General features: G+C 43.3%; 2 protein-coding genes across 4 annotated transcripts; one reads left to right on the forward strand and one right to left on the reverse strand.

Annotated features, from left to right (window-relative positions):
• The first annotated feature begins 7,397 nt into the window (after positions 1-7,397).
• Positions 7,398-17,865, forward strand: arpp21 (cAMP-regulated phosphoprotein, 21). Of its 3 annotated transcripts, none has more exons than XM_046417437.1 (20): positions 7,398-7,610; positions 11,435-11,596; positions 11,706-11,862; positions 11,984-12,022; positions 12,127-12,192; positions 12,296-12,407; positions 12,608-12,746; positions 13,225-13,362; positions 13,454-13,547; positions 13,659-13,754; positions 13,860-13,897; positions 13,990-14,046; positions 14,389-14,579; positions 15,085-15,225; positions 15,309-15,421; positions 15,538-15,612; positions 15,714-15,860; positions 16,037-16,139; positions 17,066-17,175; positions 17,320-17,865. In XM_046417437.1, exons 3-20 carry the CDS (start codon positions 11,710-11,712, stop codon positions 17,476-17,478), a joined length of 1,971 nt encoding a protein of 656 aa, XP_046273393.1. In that variant the 5' UTR covers positions 7,398-7,610; positions 11,435-11,596; positions 11,706-11,709; the 3' UTR covers positions 17,479-17,865. The 3 variants fall into 3 exon arrangements, with proteins under 3 accessions (XP_046273393.1, XP_046273395.1, XP_046273394.1); XM_046417439.1 differs by having other exon boundaries at positions 17,069-17,175; XM_046417438.1 differs by having other exon boundaries at positions 11,435-11,565.
• A 1,404-nt stretch (positions 17,866-19,269) lies between these two features.
• Positions 19,270-26,718, reverse strand: cyhr1 (cysteine/histidine-rich 1). Its single transcript, XM_046417440.1, has 6 exons — positions 26,431-26,718; positions 25,065-25,159; positions 24,178-24,321; positions 22,608-22,819; positions 22,211-22,389; positions 19,270-21,654 (listed from the first exon to the last, which is right to left on the reverse strand). The coding sequence occupies exons 1-6, from the start codon at positions 26,716-26,718 to the stop codon at positions 21,442-21,444; spliced, it is 1,131 nt and encodes a 376-aa protein (XP_046273396.1). The 3' UTR covers positions 19,270-21,441.
• Between the last annotated feature and the right edge of the window lie 693 nt (positions 26,719-27,411).

The raw sequence follows: 27,411 nt of genomic DNA on the forward strand, positions 1-27,411 counted from the left end.
AATGAGCGAAGAGAGGAGAGGAGAGGACGGCAGGAGTTGTAGGAGGAAAGATGGTGTGTGGTGGGGGGGGGCTGTGAGAGACAGAGAGGGTTGACAGCCAAGTGGAGAGGAGACAGATGGGAGCAAAGAGAAAACTCCAGACATCCACCACTGATTGCATCAACAGGTCTAAGCCCCTCCAGGTATGCTGCAGTGCACCACAGTATTACTACAGTATTGACTCATCCCGTTGTTGATCGTCCCGAGGTCCTGTGTGGACTTTATTTGTCTTCACTGCCTCTTTGCTTCCTGTGTTTTACTTTCTCTTTCTCTTCCTATTATTACCTCGTGCCTCTCTTCACTCCGTGTGCGTGTGTGTGTTATGTGTGTTCCTTTGAGATTTTAGTCATCACCTCTCGGTGACAGCTGAAAGTCTGGCTTGTGACATAAGAGCAAAGAGGCTGTGCGTCCCGGTGCCGTTTTCACCCCTTACATCAGAAGTTTGGGGGTTTTTTTCCCAGGACGTAATTATTGGACAGCACTGCAACACAACAACAAATTCCTCGTCTCCTCTCTCCTCGTTAATTGCATTTAAACTGCCGAATTGTTGCCCTTGAGATGTGAGATCATCTTAAATCTTGCAACAAAATCAGTCACAGATCCATTTGCATTGTGAATGCCCTCACATCGGTGGCCGCTGTGCAGCCTTTGCAAATTTCAGGCAAACTGGCGGGTCAATTAATGGAGGAAAAAGCAGAGAGACTCCCTCCTCTCGATGCAAATAAACCTTAAAAGCTTGTCGCGGCTTTCTGTTCTTCAAAGCTAAATGGTTTTCTCCGCCTTTGTTGTGAACAGTGTGTTTTCAACTCGGGGAACAAAGGTGTCTGCGACTGAAAGATGAAAACTGCGACAACTGATGAAGATGGTATGGAGTTCAGACGTACGTTTGTGTGGGCTGTCTAATTGAGGAGATTGTTTGATTCATCTCCCTCTGCGTCCCTCTCTCTCTCTCTCTCTCTCTCTCTCTGAAGACCTGTCAAACTCGCAATCAGTGAAAACAACATGCATAGAAGGATCGTGGGGGAAAAAAAGAGTGGAGATGGAAAGACTGCGTTTAGGAAGAAAAGGAGGGAGTTTACGCCCACCGCCTAAAGAGATGAGAAGACAGGCAGAGGAGAGGAGAATGTGTGGAGGAAGCGGTGTGTGAGTGCCAGAGCTCATCAGTCTGTCAAACATCCGTTATAGACCACAAACCCACACAGCCATCTCACTGAACAGGTGCGCTTCCTTCACCTTCACACTTCTTATACACTCTGATGCAGTATATAAGTGTGTGTGTGTGTGTCTACATTTACGCGCATCCTTGTCCACAGAGCACCGACCCGTCTTGGATGATTTCCTTGCAGCGGATGATCCACAGTGAGTCACTCTCATTGATCGAGGGGGGCAGTCAGGTGGATTTTGCATACTGTTGCCCCCCCCAAAAAAAAACACACACACACACACACTCCTGAGCTCCTAACTGTTTTAGCTCTGCGCTGGCGCAATCCAAGCGCGCACTACTGTCGGTCCAGCCCACGTTTGAACCGGTGTTATTCCTCATAGTTTTGTAATACTGACTGCTGACGCACTGCATCTAAATTCATCATCCACTTTCCCTTGGGAGTTACATCAGGGCTTTTTTTTCTGGTTTGTTTTAATCTTAGGTAGCCCCTGATATTAGTGCAGTTCAGGACATTGCATAAAGGTTTTCACAGGAGCCCCAGCAAACGAGGTTAACGTTCTTTGTTTCTACTGTGGGTGTGAACTGAAGCAGTCAGTGGATCCTTCTAATTAGGATAGTCATCCCTCATGAAATCAGTGAATTGTTTCACTGAAACCTTCTCAAGGGGTCCCCTCTGTGTCCTGGACCCCGTGTTATGCTGTATTTTACACTCTCTCTGGTCCCTATAGTGATTTCATGAGCGACTTTCAACAGCTTTAGATACACATGAAAGCAAATTCTTGGTTCATGATGCAGAACAGCAGTGACACATGCCTGCATCCTGCCAATGAGAACTGTGATATCTGTGTTACTGATGCAGCATTGTGACTATGGGTATGATTATGCACTATTTTAAGATGTAACCTTGTCAGGGAATCTCTCTAACGGTTTACCATATAAAACAAGTTCCTGTAGGGATATTAACATGTACAGAGCCATGATTTAATATTTTATGGGAACTGTTGTGGTATGTTATTATAGTGAAAGAATTCTAAAATCCATTTAATGTATATTACTATATAATTTTTAAACCTTTTAGAGTTGTGCTTTTTGTTGCATGGGCATTGATGAAGCTTTGTCATAACGATTCAAATGTTCTTTCATACATAATATATAAGCAAAGATATTTTACGCCAGAAAAATTACATTAGATTGGATTCAACCTATAGTCACTGCAGTACCAGTAAGTGCTGTTTAGCATGTAACTAAAGTGCATATGATATGTATATAAAAACAAGAAATGTACAAAAGGAACAACAAACAGATGAAACGGTGGTGGAAGGAAGGTAGAAGAAGAAAGCAGTGATATATTAAAGATAAAGTAACACGATACGCATGATTTACAGCGCAAGTGAACGCAGTTATGATTGTCAATAACTAAAATAAAGGTCAGAAATCAGTAAACAGAACGCACAGTAAATCAATCATGGAAAGCAAAAATAAGCATTGAGCCCAAGTGTTAAAATGTAACTCTGTGGAAACATACAGAATCTTTATTGGGACTATATTTTCCGTCTTCATATTATCCTTACAGTTTGAACAATGTGCAGCATTTGAATTAGGAAGACTCCGCTCAGCAGGTTTACCTCATTTGAATAGAGAAGCTGGAAGCCTGTTGCAAAACATTGTGAAGACCATTATTCTTACCCTGAGCTGTAGTTCACATGAAAACAAAATCATAAAAATTATGTATTCTTAATTAGAATTAATGAAGCCTAAAAGAAAGGCTGCGCTGCTGCTTCTCACTGAGGTTAAGAAGCAAAGGAGGAAGCCTATTTGTCTGTTTCTTGTCTGTGGCTGTCTAGTCACCCGGCCACATGCTCCATCATGGTTTAAATATTCATACCCTGCCCTCTGAATATTCATGAAAGCCTTATTAATATTTATAAGCTTCACTTGTTGAGGTGTCACTCGATCTCTTGTACACACACGCACACACAGACATTTACACACACTGATGATCAGAGGGCAAAGCTATGCCTGCACGGGCAGATTCACAAGCAGTCATGTAAGCTACTCGAGCTGTGATGCAATGGTAAATAAAAACTGTGGCCTTCTGTTGGTAGTCAAACAACATCCATAAAACTAGTAACTATCTAGAAGTGAAGTGTTTGCTTTCTTGCTGAGTGGCTGAATGGGAAATATGAAGCTGGAGTCAGCAGCCTGTTAGCTTAGCTTAGACTGGAAACTGTTGGAAACAACTATCCTGTCACCCGAAAAACCTGCCTAGAAGCACTTCTGAAACTCTCTAATTAACACCTTATATATAAATTGTTTCATCAGTACAAAAAAAAAGTGTAAAAGCAACAGTTCAACATTTTAGAAGAGTCATGAAAGTTGCCACTTCCAGCTAAGAAAAATCAAACACCTTGTAAAATGACAGATTTTTGTTTTTACACTTTGTTCTATTTGTGGATGAAACAACCAAGATGTAACGTGCTAATTAGTGAGCTTCAGTGGTGCCAGATTTGTTATCTTTAGTCAGAGTCAGGCTAGCTGTTTTCCCATGCAGTGCCTTATGCTAAGCTAGGCTAACTGGCTGCAGGCTCAAGTTTCATATTCACCAAGCAGATGTGAGAGCAGCATCAATCTCCTCGTCTAACTCTCGGGAGCACATTCTCCAAAATGTCCAGCTATTCCTTTTCAAAACAAACCATTAGAAATACAACGTGCTTAATAAATTATTCAGTTATTATTATATTTTCAAAATCTCTACAGCAGTGTCTGTTTGCAGATCAATATTTGATGTTACATAGCTTTGATATATGGTTATATAGAACTACTTTATGTGTCTAAAAGAAGAGATGGTGAGTTTACACTTCCTGAGAGGAGGGCCACTCTGATCCCAGTTCCAGTAAGGTCTTAAAGCAAGCATCCCCGTACCTCAGCGAGGCTCTGGAACTGATGTAAGAGTATGACACACACATACATATACACATACCAACACACAGTCAGCTGTGCACTTTCTAATGAGGTGTGTTTATATAACAAGCCACAACCATGGAAGTATTTTTGTGCACACACAACTGGAAATGAGCGCCACTGAGTCTCTGTCCTGTATGAACGCATGCCAACCATACTGCCAGGAGCAGCAGACAGCAGGTGTGTGTGTGTGTGTGTGAGAGAGAGAGAGAGAGAGAGAGAGAGGACAGATTTGAGATTATATGCACACCAGTTGTCTGCTTGATGACTTGTTTAAGGGGATTTTTTATTTTTAAATGTCTCCTATTTGATTTTTGCTGCATTTGCATTGAGCACAATGTGAAATGGCTCCTTGTAAGTCAACGAAGTGTCATTAAAACATGACAGTGTGAATGTGTGGTGAAACAGAGAGAGACAGCAGTGATGCACACACTCTCACGGTGAAATGTCTGCTGGCTTTCACATGACGCACGTCCTGAGGCCTGCGCTCAGTCATCTCTGTAGTTTGTGGTTATATCCTGGAGGCTCTTCAGTGTCTTTTTGCCCCAACACGTCACATATGTACAAACTGTTACAGCCTATTGTCCATACAGTATGTACAGCACAATCTTTTGACTTTGTTTTAATTAACCTAAAGCTACTGATGTATCCGTACAGTAGTGATCCTCACTTAGGGGTGGCTGTTGTACCTTTTTATTAAAATAGTACAGTGAGTACCTCAAATCAGCTCAAATCAAGAGTCAGGATGACAAATATCATAAAATTCAAGTCTAAATACTGTTTCCAGTCCTCAGGAATAATGTTAAATCTCTTGATAACAGATGAGAGGTTGTCAAATGTTATCAAACTCTTAAAAGCCTGCCTTTCAAGGCGTACAGTGTTGTTTAATTCACTGAGACATAATTTGACACGGGTAACTTCCTTTTTTGTGCAGTACATAAGAAAACATTCTTTGCACTGAACAAACGATATGAGACAATTTGTTGTAGTCTTCTCTTAAGTGTTGAAGTAAGATCTGAGATTCATAAAACTATTATAACACAGTCTGGTTCAATATAGATATTAACGACTTCACAGAGTGTTTCGAGAAGTTCACACCAGTAATTTTCTATCTTGGGACAAAGGGTGAAGCTGTGAAGTGGGTTTGCCTCCTCCAGGCTACATTTATCACATATTGGAGATCTCAGGTTATATCTTGTGTAATTTTGTCTTTGAATAATGGCTTCTGTGAATGACTTTGAACTGAATGAGACTATGAATTAATGGAATAAGAATGAATCTGCTCTCCCATCACCTTTCAGGTCTGTGTTTGCAGTTCGTTCATTTGGTCCCGGTCGCTTTCATGGGAACTGTCAGACATCATAGAATTAAGCTGCAACATCAACAGCACCTGTTTATAGTGGGAAGACGTGTGAAAAATAAAGAGAAGCTGTGTGGGTGTGTACGTAGTTACTGAATCACACTATTTTTGATTTGTATTCGTAGAAAGCCCACATTTCTCTTCTAGTGAAGCAAAATCCTGTAGGCTGAAGGTACGTGCAGATAAAGTCTTGACCACATGGTCTTGAAGAGGGTCCTTGTGTTAAAATCTACTTTTAATAACTTTCAATTTTGGTCCTTTTTCAGTCTAGATGATCAATATTTCTGAAAATCAATAATCAAATTTCCAAAGAGTGAACTCGAAACACATGGGATGGGATAGCACGTGAGGTTCACAGGAGCCGGCTCATCTTTACTCAAGTGCCCTGGCAGGTTAATCCTGTTATGTCGCCAGCTGATTATATTTCTAAAGGATGGATGCAGTCAGTGACCTCACTGTTTTTAAAGCGGACCTGGCTACAGTACAGATATAAAGTTTGGCATCATTCAACAAAATGTCATCCATGTAAAAAGATATCTTATTACTTGTGTCTGATGTAGTGAAAGCAAAGATAGAAAACACTCGCTTGCTGATTGCAAACAGACGCACTGAATACCCTCGTCTCCTGGCAGGGGCTAAAGCTGAGACTGAAGTCTTGTTTTGTCCTTGTTGGTCTTCATATTTGACTCTTTTATACTCACTGAATGAATAAAACCTTATCTAAAATGCACTCAAAGCATTCGACCATAATGTAGGGAGCTAAAATTTACAGATAAGCTATTATAAGTAACGACATGAAAGCTTATTTTCTTTTTAATTTACATTCTTAACCAAGTTTGCTGCCTGGTGAAATATTTCTCAGGTTGGTGGGGTTTTCCAGGGGAAGTCTGGACTCTCTGGGTGCATCTGGCCTGGAATAGACCATAACAATGAGACAGCCATTTATTTGCTAGTTATCACCTGTGGTAGAAAAGTACATTTCCTCAAATATTTACTCGTGTATTTTTAATGCTACCTTTATGTGTTGTTTGTTTTTACCTCCGCTCCATTAAATTTCAGAGGGAAACATCGTACTTTTGGCTCCATTACAGTGAAGCATCAGCCAATAAAATATGGTGCATTTTAATGGATAAACCAGGCCACGGTGTACAAGGCAGTTAAAATTAGCTCCACTGTCGTCCACCACTCAGGCCAGTGCAGCCAGAAACTGGGGTGAAGGCCATTCCTGTGTTCTGCCTCTGAATGGACTATAAAATGGCGATAGAAGATGTATTTACTCAGTATACATGTACACATGTACGTGTATCTCCCATCCCTTGTCTCAGTTTAGTAAAACCCAGTTTTGAATGGTAGAACCATTGCAGTTTTTTTATCGGCCATATGTACAGTGAACAAACTGTTAAATAGATATCATAACATGACCTAAAAGACACAACTTTTGTTTTTGTAGTTATTTTTACCTCAGTATTTTCTTGTCACCAATAAAACTGTTATATTTTAATATGAATTGATGCAGTATTGTTTCAAAGCAAGGAGTGGGTGGTTATAAGAAGGTTTTAATGTCTGAATTTTTTAATTGTTATTATTAAACAGCAATGAATAATACAACATTTAAATCTATAGATAAAAAAATCGTTAGGTTATGTCTTTTAGGTTATTCTTTTTCGAGCTTTCGATGAAGCTATAAGAGAAAATTTCTCGCGTCCCTTCAAGTGTTGAAGTCAGTTGCTGCAGTAATTTCAGTCGTAAAGGACGTTTCAATGGGCGCTGAAATAAAATGGAAAAGAGAGACAGACAATACAGGAGCGAGAGACAGCACCAGAGATGGGGATGAGTGGGCCGTTAGTGTTGGCTCTCGTGCATTCCTCGCGTGTGTGGGCGCGTGGCTCAGGGTTCAGAGCTGTCGGCCCTCCTCCTCCTCCTCCCTCCCTCCCTCCCCTCCCCTCCCTGCTCCGACAGAGACAGGCAAAAGGCGGAGGAGGAGCAACGCACCTCGCAGTCAACAGACACTGGGTGTACAGCAGTAGGTCGGTCGGTAGGCTACAGCGGCAGAAGCCCACGGAGGAAGAAGAACATCACCTCACGGTAAGACAACGACATCGTCACCGCGGTGGCGGTTGAACATGTCCGCTGTTAGCTCGATTGACGGTTACTCCGCCGGGGGACATCGACGCGTCTTGCTGTCTTTTCACGGTGTTTTGTCAACGCCGTTCCCTCTTGCCAGTACTTTTGCGGTATTAATGACACCAGATCATGAGTTGGGGGCGATAAAAGAAGTCGGTAGCTTCACGAAATATTTAACGTCACAATTTAGCTCATCGAGAAAACGGTTAAATCAGAGGCTCTAACAAGCTAACTGCGCCCCGGGGTGAAGCTATCGGTCGCAGTCCCCCCCGGCTTTGTAACATTAGCGACACCGCTGAATGAATGGTGGCAGTAATTTAAGAGCAAGTAAATGAAATATGTTTATGTATTTTTTAGCCCACGATGTTTAAGGTTACTTAGATGAAGAAGTAAATCAGGGTTTTAACCAGGATTTTTAGAGCAAATCCCCCCCTTTCCTTAACTCATTTTTCTGGTTGCTTACGTTCGACAGAGTGTAGAAATGTCAGTTTTAATGGAACTTAAGTCACCTGTTCCACTGTGGCTCTGCGAGTCAAAAGTCCCGTTATGTTAGTAGGTTTAATACTGAGTGCATGCAAGAGTGCCCCTGCTGTGTATCCTTCGCCCGCCGTCCTCCGATCTCCACATGCAGCTGACAGCACAGTGAAGTCCCGGAGCAGGAGGTCCACTCCCTGCCCGGGTGTAAAAATAGCCCGATGTGTCAGCTTAGCCTGGGTCAGGGTAATGCGACACACATCCACTCACACACACACGTACATGCACACGGTTCCCATCGGTTTCCTGCATTTGGCCAAGTAGCGTCCCGTCCCGAAACTAGATCGCACAAGCCCGATCATGCACCGTTATTGCTCTGTCCCGTAATATGGGTCAACAGGATGCCACAAAGTCGTGCATGAAGATGACAACTGTTTGTTTTAGCCTACATTCCTCAACCTCCGTTGAAACTTGAGATCACTAGTTTAGAGTTATGAAGAGTTGCGGGTTTAATGTTGTGTAAACTAGCCCCTTAACGCCGGGACTTGCCCCTCTACCCTATCTTATGTATGCAGGTATTTTCCCCATGTTAGGTTTTTAGCTCAGCTGCAGAGCCGCACAGCTGTGGCTCCCACAAGTCACTTTGGCAACAGGGCTGCTGTGGCTGCCCAGGTGTTGATGACTCAAAGGGCGATGTAACCTCAATTTTCACGTGCAGCCTACTTTTTGTTCTTTGCGTGTCTGAAGGTGGAGGGTGCAGTAATTCTTGTCCTGTTTTATTTCACTGGAATGAATGACAGCAGGTAAAGTAAAAGAGGTGCAGAGACACAGGTGCAACAGTGCATATAGACGGATAAAAAAGGTTGGTGATTAAAAACTGAAAATAGCCCGTATGTTGTGAGGGAGGAAAGGAAAGCAGCCTAATTACCGACTCGGGACTCAAAACCTGTACAGATTATGGATAAACAAAGCAGGGAGGCCTCTGAGTTTCCCTCAAAACTTCCATTTATTATATTAAACCAGAGATACCTGCTCTCTCGGCGTCCCTCACTGAATTATTCCCTAATGACCTCCGAGCTGATGGAAGAAAACACAACACCCACCCCTCTTAGATTGTGTTGCAGCCTCAGAGACAAAGCAAACAGCCTTCTGTGACCATAAGCAGTGATGATTTTGTTTGTTTTCAAGAAATAGAAGTTTAGAAGTGGATAGAAATGAAAAAGAAAGCATAGCAGAATGTCTTCAGTGATGGCAAATGTACTAATAAATGTACAGCGGGCAGGATAATAAACCCAAGCATATGAAGTACAGTGGTTAAACAATACAAAAGCCACTGATGATTGTGGCTGTGGTATTCAAAGATAGCTTTTTCAGTGGTATTAATTATAAACTGGATTGCATTAGGCTTAAGGACTTAATATAAGTTGGTTTAGCTGACAATGGCCATCTAAATGAGCTGTTGGAGATTTTTCCACTTGCCTGCCCGTGTGTCAGTGTAGATGAGCCAGGCAGCTTTTGGCTGCAGAAGAAAGGTGTCCTGGTGAGTAGGTGGCTTTGAGGCTGGAGGCTTCGGTGAGAGCAGCAGATGGATGATGATGTAGCGGGTACTGGCGCTCCCTGCCTCCCGCCACCATCCGTCACGCGCTAATGATCGTGTCACACCTTCTCCCCAGGCGGCCGGCCGCTTCTGCAGCGCTCAGCTCAAAAACTGGTAGCAGCACTCAAATCCCCTCTTCATGGCCGTCGGCTGAAAAGCCCGGGGACAGACTGTGCTGCGAGTCTCTCCATCACTAATTCTTCACTTCTCTCTTTCTCCTCCGCCTTCCTTCACCCCTTTTCACCTTTAAAGTCTCTGCAGACTGTTTCCTCATCTCTCTTTATCCCCTGCTTCCATTCATCTTGTTTTTCTTGTAGTTCATTTCCTCCACATCATCCTTTTCCCTCTCTGTCCGCTTATGTCGCATTCCCATTCCCTGGTGTTGCTGTAAATTCATAGCTCCAATACCGTTCGCTGCTTTCTTTTGTTTCATACACCTTTTTTTCCGTGTGGTGTTTTCCTCACCCCTCCCCTCTGTGAGCTCTGAGGTCAGGGTCAGTTGCGATGCAGCACACATGGAGCTGGTGTGTTTGGCTAAAGGACACCTCAGCAAGAACTGCAGCACCCAGCAAACTGCACCACTTCTGCTCTAATAAATTGCAGATTATTTTCTCAATTCATTAATTATTCAGCATACATCAATAAAAAAAAAACATTTCTGGTTATCTCACCACTGCAGGGTTATGTTACCACACAGTACACTAAGCTGTAAATTCTTTCTAATAGTAATAATTATGAAGTACATATCACAAAAAGAACAATGATACTTCCATTGTATAATATTCCTATTATATACCATAACGTGCCATAATGTGCACTATTACATATTGGGATTTCAGACGCCTCTCTGCCATACTAAGAATATTTATTCTGGATGGAATCTGCTGTCATGTATTGCTTTTCTTTGAGGCGGCAGGGGACGTAAACACCACTTTGGTTGGACTGGCAGAGATCTTTTTTTTTTTTTAAGAAAAACTGCTTTTATCTCCAGTCAGGTGTTAAATAACCATGTTATGGGACTGTGCATCCTCTGAGCTCGTTATTCCGTCCCAGGTGTTGAAGCAATAAGTGTCCCCTTAAGCTCTGTGTTACAGTAGAACGTGTCCCCACTGAATGCAGTTGGCCCTTTGGATAAGATGGTGGAATGCCACTTCCTCTTGTGTGTGTGTGTGTGTGTGTGTATATGTGTCTGTCTGTGTCTTTGGTCTCTGCAATATTTTCACCAATGGGATCAGAGACTGAGCATGGCATTCTGGGAATATCATTGCTGGCTGGTCGGATGATACTCTCCGCAGCTGCTGTTTCTAAGAAAAGCTCGAGGACGCGCACACATACACACACACACACACACACACACACACACAGACCAGACGTGTTCACATGAGCTACACACATGTATATAGGAAATACCACATCCGAGCACAGGCCTGCATGTTACCGTCACACATACACAGCTTGGCTTACAGTAATACCTTTCAAGCAGCAATAAACTGTCAAGCCAGGAGAGCATTTGGGAGCCTTAGACAGAGACTAACACACACATACAACAACATACAAGCTTAGCTACTTGGTGTCATTTCCAGCAGCTACGCTTTTATGTTCTGGCAGCTGTTTGATGCAAGCGTGTGTGTTTACGTGTATGTGTGAAAATGGCGTTTCTTGTTGTACAATGACCACAAACACGGTTTTCTCTTGTGTTTTTCGATTTCTTCAGGCTGTTGTCCTTTGCCCAGGCAAGAGCCGGCAGAGAGACGAACAGTAGAGAAGGCGAGCGCGGGTAGAGAGGATAATTGCATTTCTGGCTGCCCAGTGGGAACATGGGATATATGACCTCATCATTCACCTGTGAGGCTCTCCAGTAAACAACTTTAGATAGGTAGCAACAAGACACACACATACACTCATGCAAATACAGGCAAAGATATCTTGAAACAGCATTAAAATATACAGACACAGCAATAGAGTCCGTGTTTTGTGTCATTTAGAAGGATGGCCGAAGAAAGCGCAGATGTTCTCCTAAAACCCTGTGATGTGACGTCATGTGATGTCGTCGCCTGCCCCTCCCCTTCGTCGTGTCCGTCCCCCTGCAAACAGAAGGAGGACAAGGAGTGTCACCATGATAGTAAGAAGCTGGATCATGAGGTGAGTGACACTAAATTTAGCTCTATGCATCACATTAATAATAAAATTATGCCCTACCCACCCACCCCCACCGCCACCCCTCATGCATTCACTTTATGACAAATTGTGTCTTCACTTGCAGAAACACTGTACCCAGGTGCAACCAAAGAAAAAAGTTAAGGTAAGCTAAAATAATTCTGCCTCTCATTATTCATTCTCACTGAAATATCGATTGCACTCCACTCTATGAATTTGTAATATTGCTTGCTTGCATGTGTATTTCAGACCAAAGGAAAGTTAGAGCGGCATAACGCTATCTGCGAGGAGTTCTTACCATTTGAAGAAACTCAGGTAACACATGCACATATACTCAGATCATTAACCGTCTCCTCTTCCTCATCATCAACATCATCATCACCACTCTCAAATTACTTTTAATTTTCTTCCCTCTCAGGCATCTCCAGACACCAACATCTCATCTAGCTGCCATGACAACGAGAGAACTTCCTGTAAAGAGGAAGAACAAGAGAAGAGCACAGATCCAAAGAAACATTCACTGTCCAAAGGTGTGTGTGTGTGTGTGTGTGTGTGTATGTGATTGATATTTCATAAAAAGAGACAAGAGAAAGCAAATAAAATGTAATAAAATTGGATTCAGTACCACTATTTAGATGTAGTTCTCCTGGGTGTTTAATATTGCTGTGTGCTTTCTGTGTTTTATTTTTATTGTCTCATAATATATCCTGCCTGCTTGTGTCGCTCTCAGAGCCTAGCATGGAGTACACCGACTCCACCGGCATAGACTTGCACCAGTTTATCGTCGACACCCTCAACAGCAACCCCAGAGACCGCATGACGCTGCTTAAACTGGAGCAGGACATGATAGACTACATCGCCAGCAATAGGTGTGTGTGTGTGCGTGTGTGTGTGTGTGTGTGTGTGTGTGTGTGTGAAGGAGCGTACATAACCTTGGGTCCTTATTGAATTATCTACCGCTGCTAAAATGTGCTGATATGAAACTTATATGCATATTAAATCCTATTAAAGACTGAATACAGTTTCATGCTAATTTAAGATATCTTTTCAGCTCATTTATTATAATTCTGTCCGTACAGCTTATTTAGTGTACTGATCAATACATGGAGCCAGTTATGTTAGTAGGGGTGCGTTTGAGCTTCTGTAGATGAAACTGGACTCAAGCCAAAAAATACAACCAGTCTCAATCACTCTAACTCTCTGCCTCTTTCTTGATTCTGCCTTCCTGCCTTCCACTTTCTTTCATCACTCCCTTGTTCTGTACTTCCTTTCGTTCCTCCCTTCCTTCCTTCACTCTCTCACTCACTCTTCTCCTCCTGCACATTTCCCTCTTTCTCTCTCTCTCAGTCCCTTTAAGAAGTTCCCTCACATGTCGTCCTATCACCGTATGCTGGTCCATCGGGTGGCGGCCTACTTTGGCATGGAGCACAATGTAGACCAGACAGGCAAGGCTGTCATCATCAACAGGACCAGCAACACTCGCATGTAAGCACACATAATGAGTACATGCGTGTCAACCCTTGCCTTGTAGCTTTCAATGTGAAGTAACAGTGGCTGTCGCTTGTTTGACTTTAAGACCAGAAGCACGTTTCATGGACCAGGTGCATAAGGACAAGACAGAGGAGAGGAGGAAGATTATTTTGAAGAGAGACAACAGCTCAGATGACCAGGTCTGTCTATTCTCTTATTTCTATAGCTGCCTGTCTCTGCAGAGCGCCTTTATAATTGAAATTGATTGTTTCCTATCAGCATTTTGACCTGTTCTCGTGTTCTCCCTGCAGACCCGACTTCACCCCTTACGGGAGAAGCAAAGCAGGTCAATGGAGGAGAGAGAGGAGGAGTACCAACGAGCACGAGACCGAATCTTCAACCCAGAGGTGAGACAGGGGAGAGAGAGAGGAGGACAGACAGGAAGACAGACAGGCAGATATGACAAAGAGACAGATAGGAGATGCACTAATTTCTCTGCTGTACTTCCACAGCCACTCTGCACCCAGGAGAGTGCCCATACAGAAACCAGGTAACCTTGCCTGCAGTGTATGTGCTTTTTCAGCTTATTATATTTAGATGAGCACATTAATATATGTCTGTGTGTGTGTGCGCTGTGTGCAGGGCTGCGGAGGAGTACAATCCATATGCCGAGACCCAGAGGAGAAGGCAGCTCTTCAGGTAGAGCTCTGTCGGCACGGATGCATAGTCATTTATCATCTCAATCTGGTCAGCCTGACTGTAACAGTCTGCAGCAGAGACCTAGATTTATTTTGGAGTTCTTGTGTTTCGCGCTCAAGATTCTCAGAAATCTTGTGAATTCCAAGTGAAAATAACTGAAGAATTTTTTAAATGGATTTTACATTCAGAATTATGTAAGTGAATGTAGCAGAAAGCCTTCATCGCTTCATTATGTGTGGCCTATCAGTAGGTGTGGAAGCCACATTTGTCCACCGTTCACATAAGTGACTTGCCTCTCATGCAGTAATAAGGCTGTAGGATAATTATGGATGTGCCTCGCAGGGGAAGCCGTGACAGCTCAGGCTCCAGCTGGACAGGCAGTAGCAGGCAGAGTAGCACCGACACCGACTGTCGTTATAGCAATGACCCCCATCCTTGGAGCAGCACAGACTCTGATTCCTCCTTCCAGTGGACAAGTCCTGCTCCTAAATCCCGCCAGCCCACCAACCACAGCTGGGACGCATGTGGTTCAGGTGTGTCTTTTTAAACCTTGCGTCAGAATAACACTTAGTGACTTTTGAGCACATCTATGTCACACACTCAGAGGTGTAAATTCAGTCACTGTGGGGTGACACTTCGCTGTTCTGCACCTGTGTGCTAGCAAACTTATTTGCAGATTTCATCAGCACATCACTTGGGTAAATCGCTGTGTATAAATTATGTAGCATCTAATTAACAAAAAGCAGTGGAAGTTCTTCTGGTGTGAAAATCTAACTCACTGCACGGATCTTCACACCATAGCTGTCATTTTTCACACAACACCTCCAGTCGTCTTTGCATATTCAGGCAGAAAAATACATGGATGCGGAGACTGTGCTAAGGGGCCGGACACATTATGTTTATAGGCAGGGGTGGAGTGTGTAGTTATTTATCAGATTAAGATGTTGAAATGGGAATTTGTTATGCGCTGTTATGATAAAGCTTTCTCCTCTCTGTCTCCGCCCCCCTCCCTTCCACATTTCTCTCTCTCTCTCTCAGGCTCCATCTCTCTTTTCAGGCTGCCTGCCACCTGTCCCCTCCCCTCTCCTCCTCCCATCGTAGATGAGCCGCCTCCTAACTCTGCCTACATCATGGAGAACGGGATCCCACCGGGCAGCATATTAGTGAACCCGCATACTGGTACGTAACACACACATAGGCGGCAGTGAGATTGCACACACAAGACATACACATTTACCACACTCAACCCTTTGACCTCTCAGGGCAGCCTTTCCTGAACCCCGATGGAACTCCTGCTGTGTACAATCCCCCGGACAGTCAGCAGCCAATCAGAGGCCAGGCTCAGCTGCAAGGCTCTCAGCCCCAGCAGCAGCAGGTACCACACAACACACACAGCAGGAAGTGTTTGACACCAAGACGTGCTCAGCCTGACATACATACATGTCTCTGTTTGTGTCTTTAGCTCTGTCTCCATATGTGTGTCTCTCTCAGGTGGTTCAGTACTCATCTGTCTCTTACACAGCTCCACAGATGTTGCCTGTCACTCCCTCACAGCCATATTCCACAGTATGTATCACCGTACAGTCCGATAACTGCTGTTTATGCGCGTTTACAGTATGTGCGTGAGTTTATGGGCGTCCGTGTGTGGTGACCTCCTTTCTCGACAGATTGAAGAGATCTCCTCGCAGTTCACTCATTTGAGCTGTCAGCCGACGGGTGAAGCCCCACCCCTCCACCCTCCCAGTCAGGGTTTCATCTATGCAGCCCCTGCTCCCCCTCCCAACCCCCCCACCTACTGCCAGCCCTCACCTCAGGTACAGTCACAAACGTTTATATTTTTCATCTCCTGTCTTTGATTAAGTACACGAAAGAATCATTTTTTGGCTTCAATTCTAGTTAAATAGTCAACACTAATTTTTCCATTTCAAGGAAGAGTTTTAGTAAATAATGGTAACAGTAAAGCAAGTATTTTTGTATTTTTTTCCTATAGGTGCCTGTATATTACTACAGCCAGTACCCTACCTCAGCTCAACACCCATGCAAGCCTGTCTCACCTAGCCAGCACATCCACAGCCAAGCAGTGCAACCAACAGGTACTCCCTACCTGTGTGTGTATGTGTGTGTGTGTGTTTGTGACAGATTGAGACTGTGGCAGTAGAGGAGGGGGCCGTTACACTGTCAGAGATGTAGTCTGAGGGTCTCACAGTGAACCGGTCTCTTTTCCTGCTGCTTCTGTTCAACACCAAGGAGGAGGAGACACACACTTCAGCACTGCCATGTGTTAGAATTTAGTCTCTTATCAAGTCAGTGCTGCAAACAGTCAGTCAACACCTTCTAGGCGTCAGTTAACAAAATAAACTATAATTAATGTATATGATTACACAGGACTCAAAATGTCATTAACAGAACAGAACTACAAATGACTCAGCCAGCAAGAATAAATGAAAAATGTTGTTATTATTTAATGTCATTAAAGATTTAACTGTAAATGCTGAATTGATGAATTAAAAATGTATCCAACCAAACCCACCCCGAGCATAAATACAATATAACTACTATATATGATTTTGATGTTGATCTTTAGGTGAAAATGAATATTAATAAAAAGTGAAAACAGAAAAGTTTCTACATAGTCAGAAAATAGTGAGCCTTATGTCTTATGGAGATTACCGCAGTGACCATTAAGCTGTTGGCTGCAGCTGTAGCTACATAACATTTACATCATTTAAGAACAAGCTACACAGTCAAGGCAGTATATGTGTGTACATATATTGTTTGGTGGACACATTTTTGCTTTTTATTTCTCAACAAATGAGCAATTTGTGGAACATTCGCCCTCTCTTTTCTCAGAATGGTTTGTTAATGCTGTTATCTAAGCTTCACATCATTCCTCACAGCTCTTCTAATTTGTAACTGTGAAACTCTAGCATCTTATTTCCTATACTAACCTCTTGCCAAATTGCAGTGAAGAAACATAATGTTAATAAACTTGTTTGTGTGTGTGTGTGTGTGTTCACAGCAGGTTATGCCCCTGCTGTGGGGGTGCAGCAGCAGTCCTCACACACCCAGGCCCAGGCTGTGCTGGGGACCTTCCCACCAATGGCCGCTCATCAGTGTAGCATAGTTCAGGTAAACACAGAGCACCCAATAGTCTCGTTCTGCGTCAGCCTCGAACAACTCAGGCCCCAAAAGAAGCACTTAGTAGTTTAGAAAGTGCTTGTGCTGGCAGATTCTTCAACTTTACTTCATTTTTTTTCCTCTTGCTCTCTGCAGGGAGGTGTTTCAGTGTCCTATCCCCAAAGCAAAGTTGTGACCGCGGTTGGTGGGGAGGCGGGTTACTGCTGCATGGTGCCCCCACCCACCCACCACAGCAGCTGCCACCCTCCCAGCTGCGCCAGCCTCGGTGCCCCGGCCTGGAGCGCACAGTACTGACAAAGCCTCGCCGGACGGAGTGGTGATACTTAGGTTCCTGCGTGAATTCATTTACACACACACACACACACATAGTTAACACAAACACCTTTTTTCACACTCCCTCACACCCTTCACCTGCACCTGCCTTCTTCCTGATGATGCCCACAGGGTACATCATACACACTCATAACAAGCATGTGAGCGCACACACACACACACACACACATAAATGTACCAATGTACCAAAGCTTAATAGTACATATAGCCTATCAGAGCTGCTGTATTGAATGCATAATTTATATACACAAATGGAGTTTTATATTGATATTAAATTATATATATATTGTGTTTTAAGGAAATGCACTGTGTGAATAGAATAAAGTGCTGTGGCTGGATTGACAACATCACATTTCTACATCATTCTTGCTCTTAAATTTCTCTGATGTTGATGGTGATCCTAATGTGAGTGGATGCAGGCGTGTGGAGATAACATACACCAGGAAATAAAGCACATGCGATGATATGCTTTCTGTTCACAACAGTGAAACAGTCATGAGAGACGTGAGTCGTTAACCAACCACTGAGTTCATAAACTGGGGATGAATATCATTGCCTTAATATCTGAATAACTGTCTAAAAAGCAAGGGAAAGATTTTTCATTAACACGGTTTATCATTATGGGCGAACTGGTATTATCAGGAGAAAAATATCTCACATAAAAGGAGTTTTCATGCAGTCAAGTGATAATGTTGAGGTTTTCACACTTCACACTTTCACAAAACAAGTTGCACATTACATAAACAGCAGGGACCATTGGCATCGATCCGCTGAAGGATCCTCACTGAGGCTTTAGCGCCCCCTCCTGCTCTAACACTCCGTTCACTGTCCTCATATGCAAAGCAGCACAGGTCATCTTAACCACTTCTGTACCTGCAGCATTCTTTCTGTCTAGGTATGTGACTAACATCCGTTTCCATTACTGGTTAATCTGTAGAATAGTTTCCCAGTTAACTGATTAAATGTTAGGGAAATGCTGAAATGTATTGCAAAAAGAAAGTCCCCAGAAACCTGACATTTCGAAAGGAAAATCATCTAGCATATTTTCACATTTGAGAAGCTGGAAAATAAATTGTGGCATTTTTGCCATTGCGGTTAATTGATTATCAGAACTGAGCGCAATTCATTTCATGTAAGTTGACTCCTAGTTACTGAAACTCTGTATCTATCGATGGGGAAATGATGTACATTCAATACGTGTTTTTCAAAGTATACATTTGAATTTGTCCCCGTAGGAAAAGCCCAGGTGTTCCTAATAACATGAACAATTGCTCTGTACCAATAAGCCCTGACAGCAAGCCAAAATACACAGTACCAGGACCCTGAAATTGAAGAAGCAAATTGGAACTCAGCCATCAGTAATATTACAACTTATACCTGTGCTTTTCCTACTATTACATGTCAAAATATCTGCTCGAATATACAGATCAATATCCATATCTGTCTTTACAAACAGACATTGTATAAAATTCTCCTTAGGCTGCTGTCATTTTACACCACTGCAATATGCCTACTTTCATCTTCCTTCGATCAGTAACTGATGAGTCAATGTGTATTACTGTTCGGACACTGGGTAACTCATTTTGCACTGAAAGTGATTCATATTCATCACATCAAATTCAAAGAAACATAGCCAACATCCACACAAGGCTTTAAAATTAAATTAAGATTTCATAACTGCAGTATTGTTGGAGATTCATCCAGTCAGCTCTATTTTCATCTGCTCCACATTCAGACACACACAAGCAGCAGTGCAGGTTCCATGATCTTTAATAAAAGGCACATGTACAGCCATAGTGAGATGAGTGAGTCCACTGGCATAGAGACGAAGCATTAAAACACAGATTTACAGGAAGTAGAGGTCAGGAGGAGAGAGATCTATCTGCTTTACAGTAGAATCTACTTAAGTAACATCTTCTCGTTCAAGTAAGTCTAACACTAATATGTCACTGTGGTAAGGTAAACCCCCTTGTCCCCACCCCTGCCACACACACGCGCACACACACACACACACCATCTATCAAAATCCAAAGTCTGATCTTCCAGAAAAGTCTTCTCCAGGGGGCAGTTGAAGAAGTCCACAGTGCCCTCACGCTTTGCGCTCACAGTTTGTGGTTACACCCTCCTTGTTGATGTTGACTCGTCCCTGTGGACCCCAGAGCAAAAATCAGCTGTCGGGACCCTGTTGCCGCTAAGTTCAGTCATCTGGTACAGTGCACATGGCTCACACTATACACAGCAGCTTGCTTTTATTTTGCACTGACACCCAAATACAACCAGTACTCTTATACTGGAACTCTACTTGGCCAAGGTTTTCTATATGTCAGGTAGTTTGTGCTAATTTGAATCTCTTTCCACCTCTCAGCCAACATATACACTCATACTGCCGGGCTCATTTATCAGTTTAGGTCTTATTACTACCTGGAAATTAAGTCTTTCAACAAAACAAACTGGAAAATAAGCACACTTTTTAAAAAGAAAGAAAAACACGTATGAACACGATATAAACTACAAAAACAAAAAAAGCTTTAGACCTAGATTGTGTAGTAATGTAGGACCCAGTTGTTATCGTATTTAATGGGTGCAACTTCCCAAACAAATCTGCAAATAATCAAATTAGCAAAAATCAACTGACACACAGTTAAACTTGGGCTTTTGGGGGTCATTAAAGGTCTGGTAATCCGGCCACACTAGTCATGTACTCGAGGATTGTACTGTTTTTCACATAAGGACATGACCACAACAATCTCACCGTTACAATCTGATTACACACACAAACACACACACGCACGGGCAGCCAGACACACGCTAAAACCCAACTAAAAAGAAAGAAGTTCACAGGTACTTAAATATTTAGGGTTAAGAGAAATAAAAATGGTATTAGTGTTGAAGGCTAAATATAATCACATCTGGAGGAATAAGTCGAAGAACTAAAATATGCATGCAGCCAGGCCATCTCTCCTCTAGCTGAAAGGTAAAAGGGGGGTCACTGGGAAGGAGGGAGGGGGACGCTGTCTTCCATCTGTTCTGACCAAGTTTGAGATGCAACATAGACACTTAGCCAAAACAGAAACAAATGGTTGACTACACTCAGGCGTAAAGTGTGTAGGAGAGAGTCAAACACACACTCACTTAGACACACACACACACACACACACACACACACATACACACTCCACATCCATTCACATGTCCAAAGAAGAGCTCAGTAGAGTTGATCACTCTATTTTCACATTATCACATCTTTGGGACATTTCAGCATAAAAACAGAGTTTGGGCCACACTCCAGGGTCCGTCACTTAACTCTCTTTCTTGCGTAGTTATTCCCCTCTCTCTATCGCTCTCTCACACACACACGCACGCACACACACACAAACATGCACGCAACAAACGCACCCAGCAAATCCTGCTTTGGTCGGTGTGTGTGTGCTACCTTTGGCTGCGGGTGTTGGGAGTGAAAGGTCAGACTCAAACACTTCAATGAGCCTCCTCAGGGACACACCAACCACCCCAGAACCGCTTCCCCCTCCCTCACCCCTTACCCCCAACATGCCCCACCACCTGTGGTGCCTTTGCAGGTTTCACCCCGCCCCTCCATCCCATAACAATGCCCACCCATCTCCATAGCAACTCACAGCTCCCCAAACAAGGGGTCTCACTATCTTGTAAAAGGAGGTAAGTGTAATTAGTGGTGTAGGTATGTGTGTCTATGGCGCATGAATGTGTGTGTGTGTGTGTGTGTGTGTGTCTGAGTGAGTATATGTGTAGGTGTTAAGAGGTATCAGTGGTTCAGTGGTGTCTCTCTTTATTCTTCATCACTCCTTTCTCTCCGCTCCTTGCCCGCTTTCACCCCTCTTCTTCTTCTTCTTCTTCATTTCCATCTTCCTCCTCTTCCTCCTCCTCCTCCTCCTCTTCCCTCACTCTTTATTTTTGGACTTGGAAGATGAACAGGCGCAGGTTGATGTTTTTGGCGGCCAGCAGTTTGTTGCACTCCACCGAATCGGAGATGGGCAGAGGGACGTAGTCGGTCTCGTTGGCGTCGTTGCTGAAGGAGTGGTGGTGGATGACTGGCTTGATCCGCACGTCGTCATATGGCCCCTTCAGCAGCAGGAAGGAGCACTCGAGGGCAGAGTTCACCTGCACACACAGAAACACATCCATATGTTGGTGACTTGAACGCACCGCACTGATTTTCAAATGACTTTGATGAAGAAATTGTCTCTAACGAGGGTGGGAAACATCTTTTTGATAACCAGTTGGCTTAATAAGGTCAATATTTAAGCAAGAAGATATAAGAGAACAAAAACCACACTCAAACATTAGAGCAAACATTAGAGCAGGAAGAGCGAGTGTGTTTAAGCCATCGTCTGTCCAGCTGACCCTGATACCTCAGGATGCAGCCACACTGAACTGTCTCTTAACGGACAGATGTTTATGGTACTGTTGTGGTCCATCTCGGTTTGTTTTAGCATTGCTTTGATGCCATTCATAGAGAGCTTATTGATTAAATCCTTTTAGCTAAGTTGCAGTGATCACTCTACTGACTATGAGGTCGGGATTTTAACGGCGAGAACTTTCCAGAGAAAACCAGATCTGGTGGAGGGTGACACATCATCAGCCCTCTCAACAAACACACACTAGAAAACTTTAAAAATAAACACGGACAGACAGAGAAGTGTGTGTGTGTGTGTACCTTGCTTTTGAGAATGAGCTGGAAGGAGAGGGTGCGCTTGCAGGACAGGTTGGGGTTTCGCTCAGAGTCATTGACACGGGCCTTCAGCACCCACGTCTGGTTGAGAACAGTGAAGCGTGGCGTTTCATAGTACAGACGAGTGATGAAGTCATCGGTGCGGTACGGCCTGAACTGCACCTCTGGATGGGTACATTAGTGAAAGATTTCAAACAGTAAGTGGGAGGGAAAGAGTGGCAACTGCTGAAGAAGCAAAGGGAGTATAATAGAAAATTTCAAAGTCACAAGTTTTGTTTTTAGCACAAGGAGGGGGTATGCTACATTAAAATAATATCTCCTAAAGTTCACAGACAGACATATTACCACGGTCTATTCGTCCATCTGATTTTATTTCTTGTACCTGTAAAACCGATCTTTTCATAGCACAGCAGGCTGAAGATGCTGTTATAGAGCTGCATGTCTCTGCGGTGGTTCTGGTCCATCTCCCCCAGTATTCCCATCAGCTCTGTACCAGTCTTGGTGGGATGGGAGCACTCGCTCTCATGTGCTGGAAGCTCATGGAACGGTCCTTGCCAAGGGCAGCCAATCCTCTTGTACTTACACTGAGTCACCCTGGCAACATAATGGCGAGTGTGAATTAAACCACCAAATTGAGGAAAGAAAGACATAACTTTATATAGATAAGATCCCTTACCAAGGTGCTTTGTGATGAGTGCAGTCTACTTTCTCACAGTAAGTGGAGGATACTAATAATGGGTAAGGTACTAATTAACTTAGGTTGTGAGGGGAGGATAATTAAAACTGTACTAATTATACATGCGTACTGAGAGCAAACCTCAAAGACAGACATGGATTTACATCAATTACATCCTGAAGTGTTTTTCAATACTTGCTACTTTCCTACAGTAAAAGTGAGGTTACTGATGTGAAAGGTACTCTTTAGCCTCTGTAGTGAAACAAGGATAATTGAATTCCACGCTGACATAATAACTGCAAAGCTTTGTCTTATACATGCAGAGCACTGTAAAATACTTGTAATCACTGATTGAAATTACCGCATATTAAACACTGAGTGATGATGACTGATGAAACTGAGAACAACAGCATCATCTTTATGTAAGACACAGTCAGATCCTCATAGCACATTTTTCCACCTGACCTGACCAAAAACACCAGGTGACTGCCATGGCCGTTGTCATGGTAACAGTGGCATCTCTGTCCTAAGCCGGGTCACCTGTTGCTATAGCAACAACCCGACAGGATTTCACGCATGCAAATTCAATCAGTCTGAGCATCTCACTCTCTCTCACACACACAGTTGTGTTTCCATCACTTTTGGGGACATTACATAGACTTACATTCATTTCCTGGAGGCTTAACCAAAACCTCACCATAACAATAAACATTACTTGCCTGATTCTAATCCTTACCTTAATCTAACCTTAAAGCAACTCTTCTCCCTAGTATTTAATTATTAACATTGTAGGGACTTACATTTTGTCCCCTTAAGTAAGGCGGGTCCCCACAATGCGACTGTGTTCACAGACTTTTGTCCCACAACTACAGCATGTAGTTGTGGGACCCCCCCACACACACACAGTCTGTGATCACATCAGCATGTTTGCTCCTCAGATGTAGCAGGTCACATGCTCTTCCATCTTCCTCAACCCTTAACCCTGTGTGATACTGTGCTGAATTACCACACATACCTCCCACGTGTGTATCTGCATGGCTTTCACTTTCACGTTTCTGTTTTACTTCTTTGCAACCTGAAAGAGTCTGAACTTGCCTGATTAAAAAGTCTGTAGCTGTTTGATAATTCTGGAACATTTCGGGAAAACTGATTGGAACTAATTTTGGAAATGCTCTTAACACTGTCAGTTCAGTGCACATTCAGAGCGGTAGATTTCTTATCAAGGAAAAAAAAAGTGTTTTGTGAATGTGTGAGTGTGTGTGTGTGCAGTGCATACCTGTCTTGGCATTCCTCTTTCTGGTGTCTCTCTAAGCTGGAGCGGGGGAACTGTTTTAGGCAGAAGGTACATTCTGTTGGCAGCTCACTGACAGCCTTCTCAACAGCAAGGTTCCTGCAGCACAGGTTCTTGCTGATCTCACACCTACACAAACACAAAGAATACCTCTGTGCAGTCATATGCATGACATTTGTGGTATGTACAGAATCGCCCATACATGGTTGCGAACAATGCACAACCACGAATAGCTGTGTGGCTGACAGATAATTCGTTATGCTCTTGTTAATTGTTGGTGGTAATTTTAATACATACTGAAAGACAAGACGGTGATGAATTCAAAAGTAATTAGGGGAGGGTCATACATGCCGGAAGGTCATACATCGTTCAGTAATAAATGTGACAAACTCAAATCTTGGGCTTTTCTATTGCACATGAATAATAATGACACGCAAGTGTGTGTATGTGACAATGCATTTTGACTGTGAGAACTTTATTAACATTGAAGTCCAGAGTGGCACAGGCGTCACTGCATTAATGTTTTTCATTCTCATCTTAGGTCAGGTGGACTTATTGTGTTTTCTGACATTCCACTTTGCTGTTAATTCACATCATATAATTCATATATTTTGGATCAGTTTTTCATTTTGACAAAATATATACTATCTAAATGATTAGGTCGCAAAAGTAATTATCTGGAGCTAATTGTCTGTGGAAAGCAGAACTGTTCTGACACCATGGGGACCCTGAAAATGCATATGTAAAGAAAATTAATATCAATACATAACAATGCTGAGATCACCTGCCCGGTCCCCCCCAGGTGATTCATATTTAGTCTCCGCGTGTTCCTATGTTCACTGTGCTCGTGCCTAAAGGGAGCTTTGGTGTACCTGCAGTTGGGACACGTGGCTTGTTCCTCCTTGAGACGAGAATCAGCCAGGAGGTGGATAAAACAGCCTGCACACATCAGGTGTCCATTGGTACACTGTGGCAGGAAAAAAGTTGAAGTGACAGTCAAAGGAAAAATATGGGGAGAGCGGGAGAAAATAATTACTGTGGATGCTAAGATGGAAAAGTTATGGGGAAAACAATAATATATGAGTTAGTGCAAGCTGGAAAAGAACAAAGTTGAAAAATTCTCATTAGGAACTTAAACTTTCTCTGGTTGAATATTCTCTCAAAATGTGAGAATAAATTGTTACAGGGGTGTACTGTGGTTTATTAAAAGACCATTAATTCAAAATGCTTAAATATTTTGGAGAAGTATTTAGGAGTATTAGTAGTATTTAGGACTATTTTAGGACAGTGTATCATGCTCAAATCAAAACAAGCAATTTTGGGAGATACGTCATTTGACATTTGGCTAAATTGTATTTCCTTACAGTCCATTTTCATGTCAGTTAAGTTATAACAACGGACTGGCTAAAGCCGTCCACCAACAACAGAGTAATGGCAAAACAGAGTGTCTGTGCCATTAGAAATTTTACAGGACTGTAACTTCAGAAGTGCTTTTTTTTAGAGGAGAAAGATCTTGAACTGTGTACTTTTTATGTGAATAAAGAGCTGTAGGGTGTGTGTATGTGTGTATTTATACACACACACATATATATGTATAGATATATATATATGTATATAAACATGCCTAACGATGTTATTGATGAAAAATATCTTTTCATATACTGAACGGGCAGAATGTTGTGTGTGGAATGTATTGACACAGTATGGTTAACAAATGTTTAACAACTGTTAAAAATGTGTGTGTGTTGCATGTTGCGCAAGGGCATGTAAATGTTTAAGACTAACTGAACAATGAGTAATTACAAATGTGTTCACTTGACATTGACAACAGCAGTTTGAGGTCATTAAGGAGATTGTTGGGGTGGGTTGAAGGGAAGGGCAAGAGATGATCACAACTGAAATTATTGTGTGATGGTTGAGGATGTGGCATTTGCTGAGCGTTATTTGATGAAAATTCACAGTATGAAGTTGAGCAGGCACAGCCGACCACTCAGCCTGGGTGTGTCTGATCTCGGCCTCATGGCTGAGCTTGCAGCATATGCAGCAGACACTTAGGGCCTGTGTTGGACTTTATATCAGTAAAAGTACATAGAACTGGACAACATATTCAACAGGTTGACTCTGGGGATCGACGGTTGGGACACATGGGGACTTTCTGGTGTGGTCCAGCTGATTTGCTGTTTCATGAACGTAGGTTTAGGGTTATGAGGGGAAGGTTGTGATTGACACCACGTTTACCTGGTATACAGAAGCCTTGGGCAAGTCTAGGCACACGGTACAGCACAGCACTGAGTACAGTCTCTCCTCCAGCTTTCCTGACTCTCCCTCGGGAACTTTCACCCTCTTCTTGGGTGGTTCTTCTGGGTCAGGCTCAGGCCCTTCTCGACGTATTCCGACCTCGTCCTGCATGGCCGCGACCCCGGCGACAGCCTCCACCGCTGCCCCCACGGCCCCGACCCCCAGGCCGGCCGAGGAGGAGCCAGGGGCGGCCGCAACGCCCACGTCTCTCTCTTCCAGTGAAGACATGGCGAGTGTCGACTGTCTACAGATTTCTGAGATGTACCTGCTGCGACCAGACTGAGCCTGAAATATTAGCAGGTTAGCTCAAGGCTAGCTTACAACCTGTCAAGCTAACGGTCAGCTGACAGCTAGCTAACGTTTGCTAGGCTAACGCTAAGGCAGCAGACTGTCAAAGGAATGCAGGCTAACTTAATATTATTAGCTAAAGCTACCTTCCTCTTACGAACTTGGGATTTAACAAGCCAATGATTGTGTAATAACGAGATCATGTGCAAAATTGTGATTTAATTAAACGTTTACTAGTTTTGTTGACTTACAGTGAGGCTAGCAGACTATGTGGCTAGCTACGTTGACAAAAACACAGCAGTCCTCTCCCTTTGCCCAGGCAGAACAAAAACAACTCTGGCGTCTCTCAGCTGTTGTACTCTCGACGCCGTTATTCGCAATGACGGCAGATTACAACGATGTGCACCAGCGGCCCGGCTCGGCTGCTCGTCTAACGTCCCCGCTCCGGTACCGACTCACTGTCCACGGGACCCACGGGACCTGTCCGTGATTAAAGCCGCGACTAGAGACAGTTCTGTTGGGACTCGTCTCCGTAGCTACACAGCCATCTTTGTTTTTTCCTGTCCGTCTCCCCAGACTTCACCCTGCACAGTCTTTACGACTCCGGGTCAAATTCGCTATTACTCGGGCAGG

The sequence above is a fragment of the Scatophagus argus genome, chromosome 17, assembly GCF_020382885.2.
Source record: "Scatophagus argus isolate fScaArg1 chromosome 17, fScaArg1.pri, whole genome shotgun sequence".
Taxonomy (NCBI): Eukaryota; Metazoa; Chordata; class Actinopteri; family Scatophagidae; genus Scatophagus; species Scatophagus argus.

Coding starts and splice junctions, on each gene's coding strand:
- arpp21 (XM_046417437.1), top strand. CDS start 11,710: ATGGCCGAAGAAAGCGCAGATGTTCTCCTAAAACCCTGTGATGTGACG. Junction 11,863..11,983: donor GTAAGAAGCTGGATCATGAG/GTGAGTGACACT, acceptor CTTCACTTGCAG/AAACACTGTACCCAGGTGCA. Junction 15,422..15,537: donor CTCAGCCCCAGCAGCAGCAG/GTACCACACAAC, acceptor TGTCTCTCTCAG/GTGGTTCAGTACTCATCTGT.
- cyhr1 (XM_046417440.1), bottom strand. CDS start 26,718: ATGTCTTCACTGGAAGAGAGAGACGTGGGCGTTGCGGCCGCCCCTGGC. Junction 25,160..26,430: donor CCAAGGCTTCTGTATACCAG/GTAAACGTGGTG, acceptor TTCCTGCCACAG/TGTACCAATGGACACCTGAT. Junction 22,820..24,177: donor AAAGAGGAATGCCAAGACAG/GTATGCACTGCA, acceptor TTATGTTGCCAG/GGTGACTCAGTGTAAGTACA.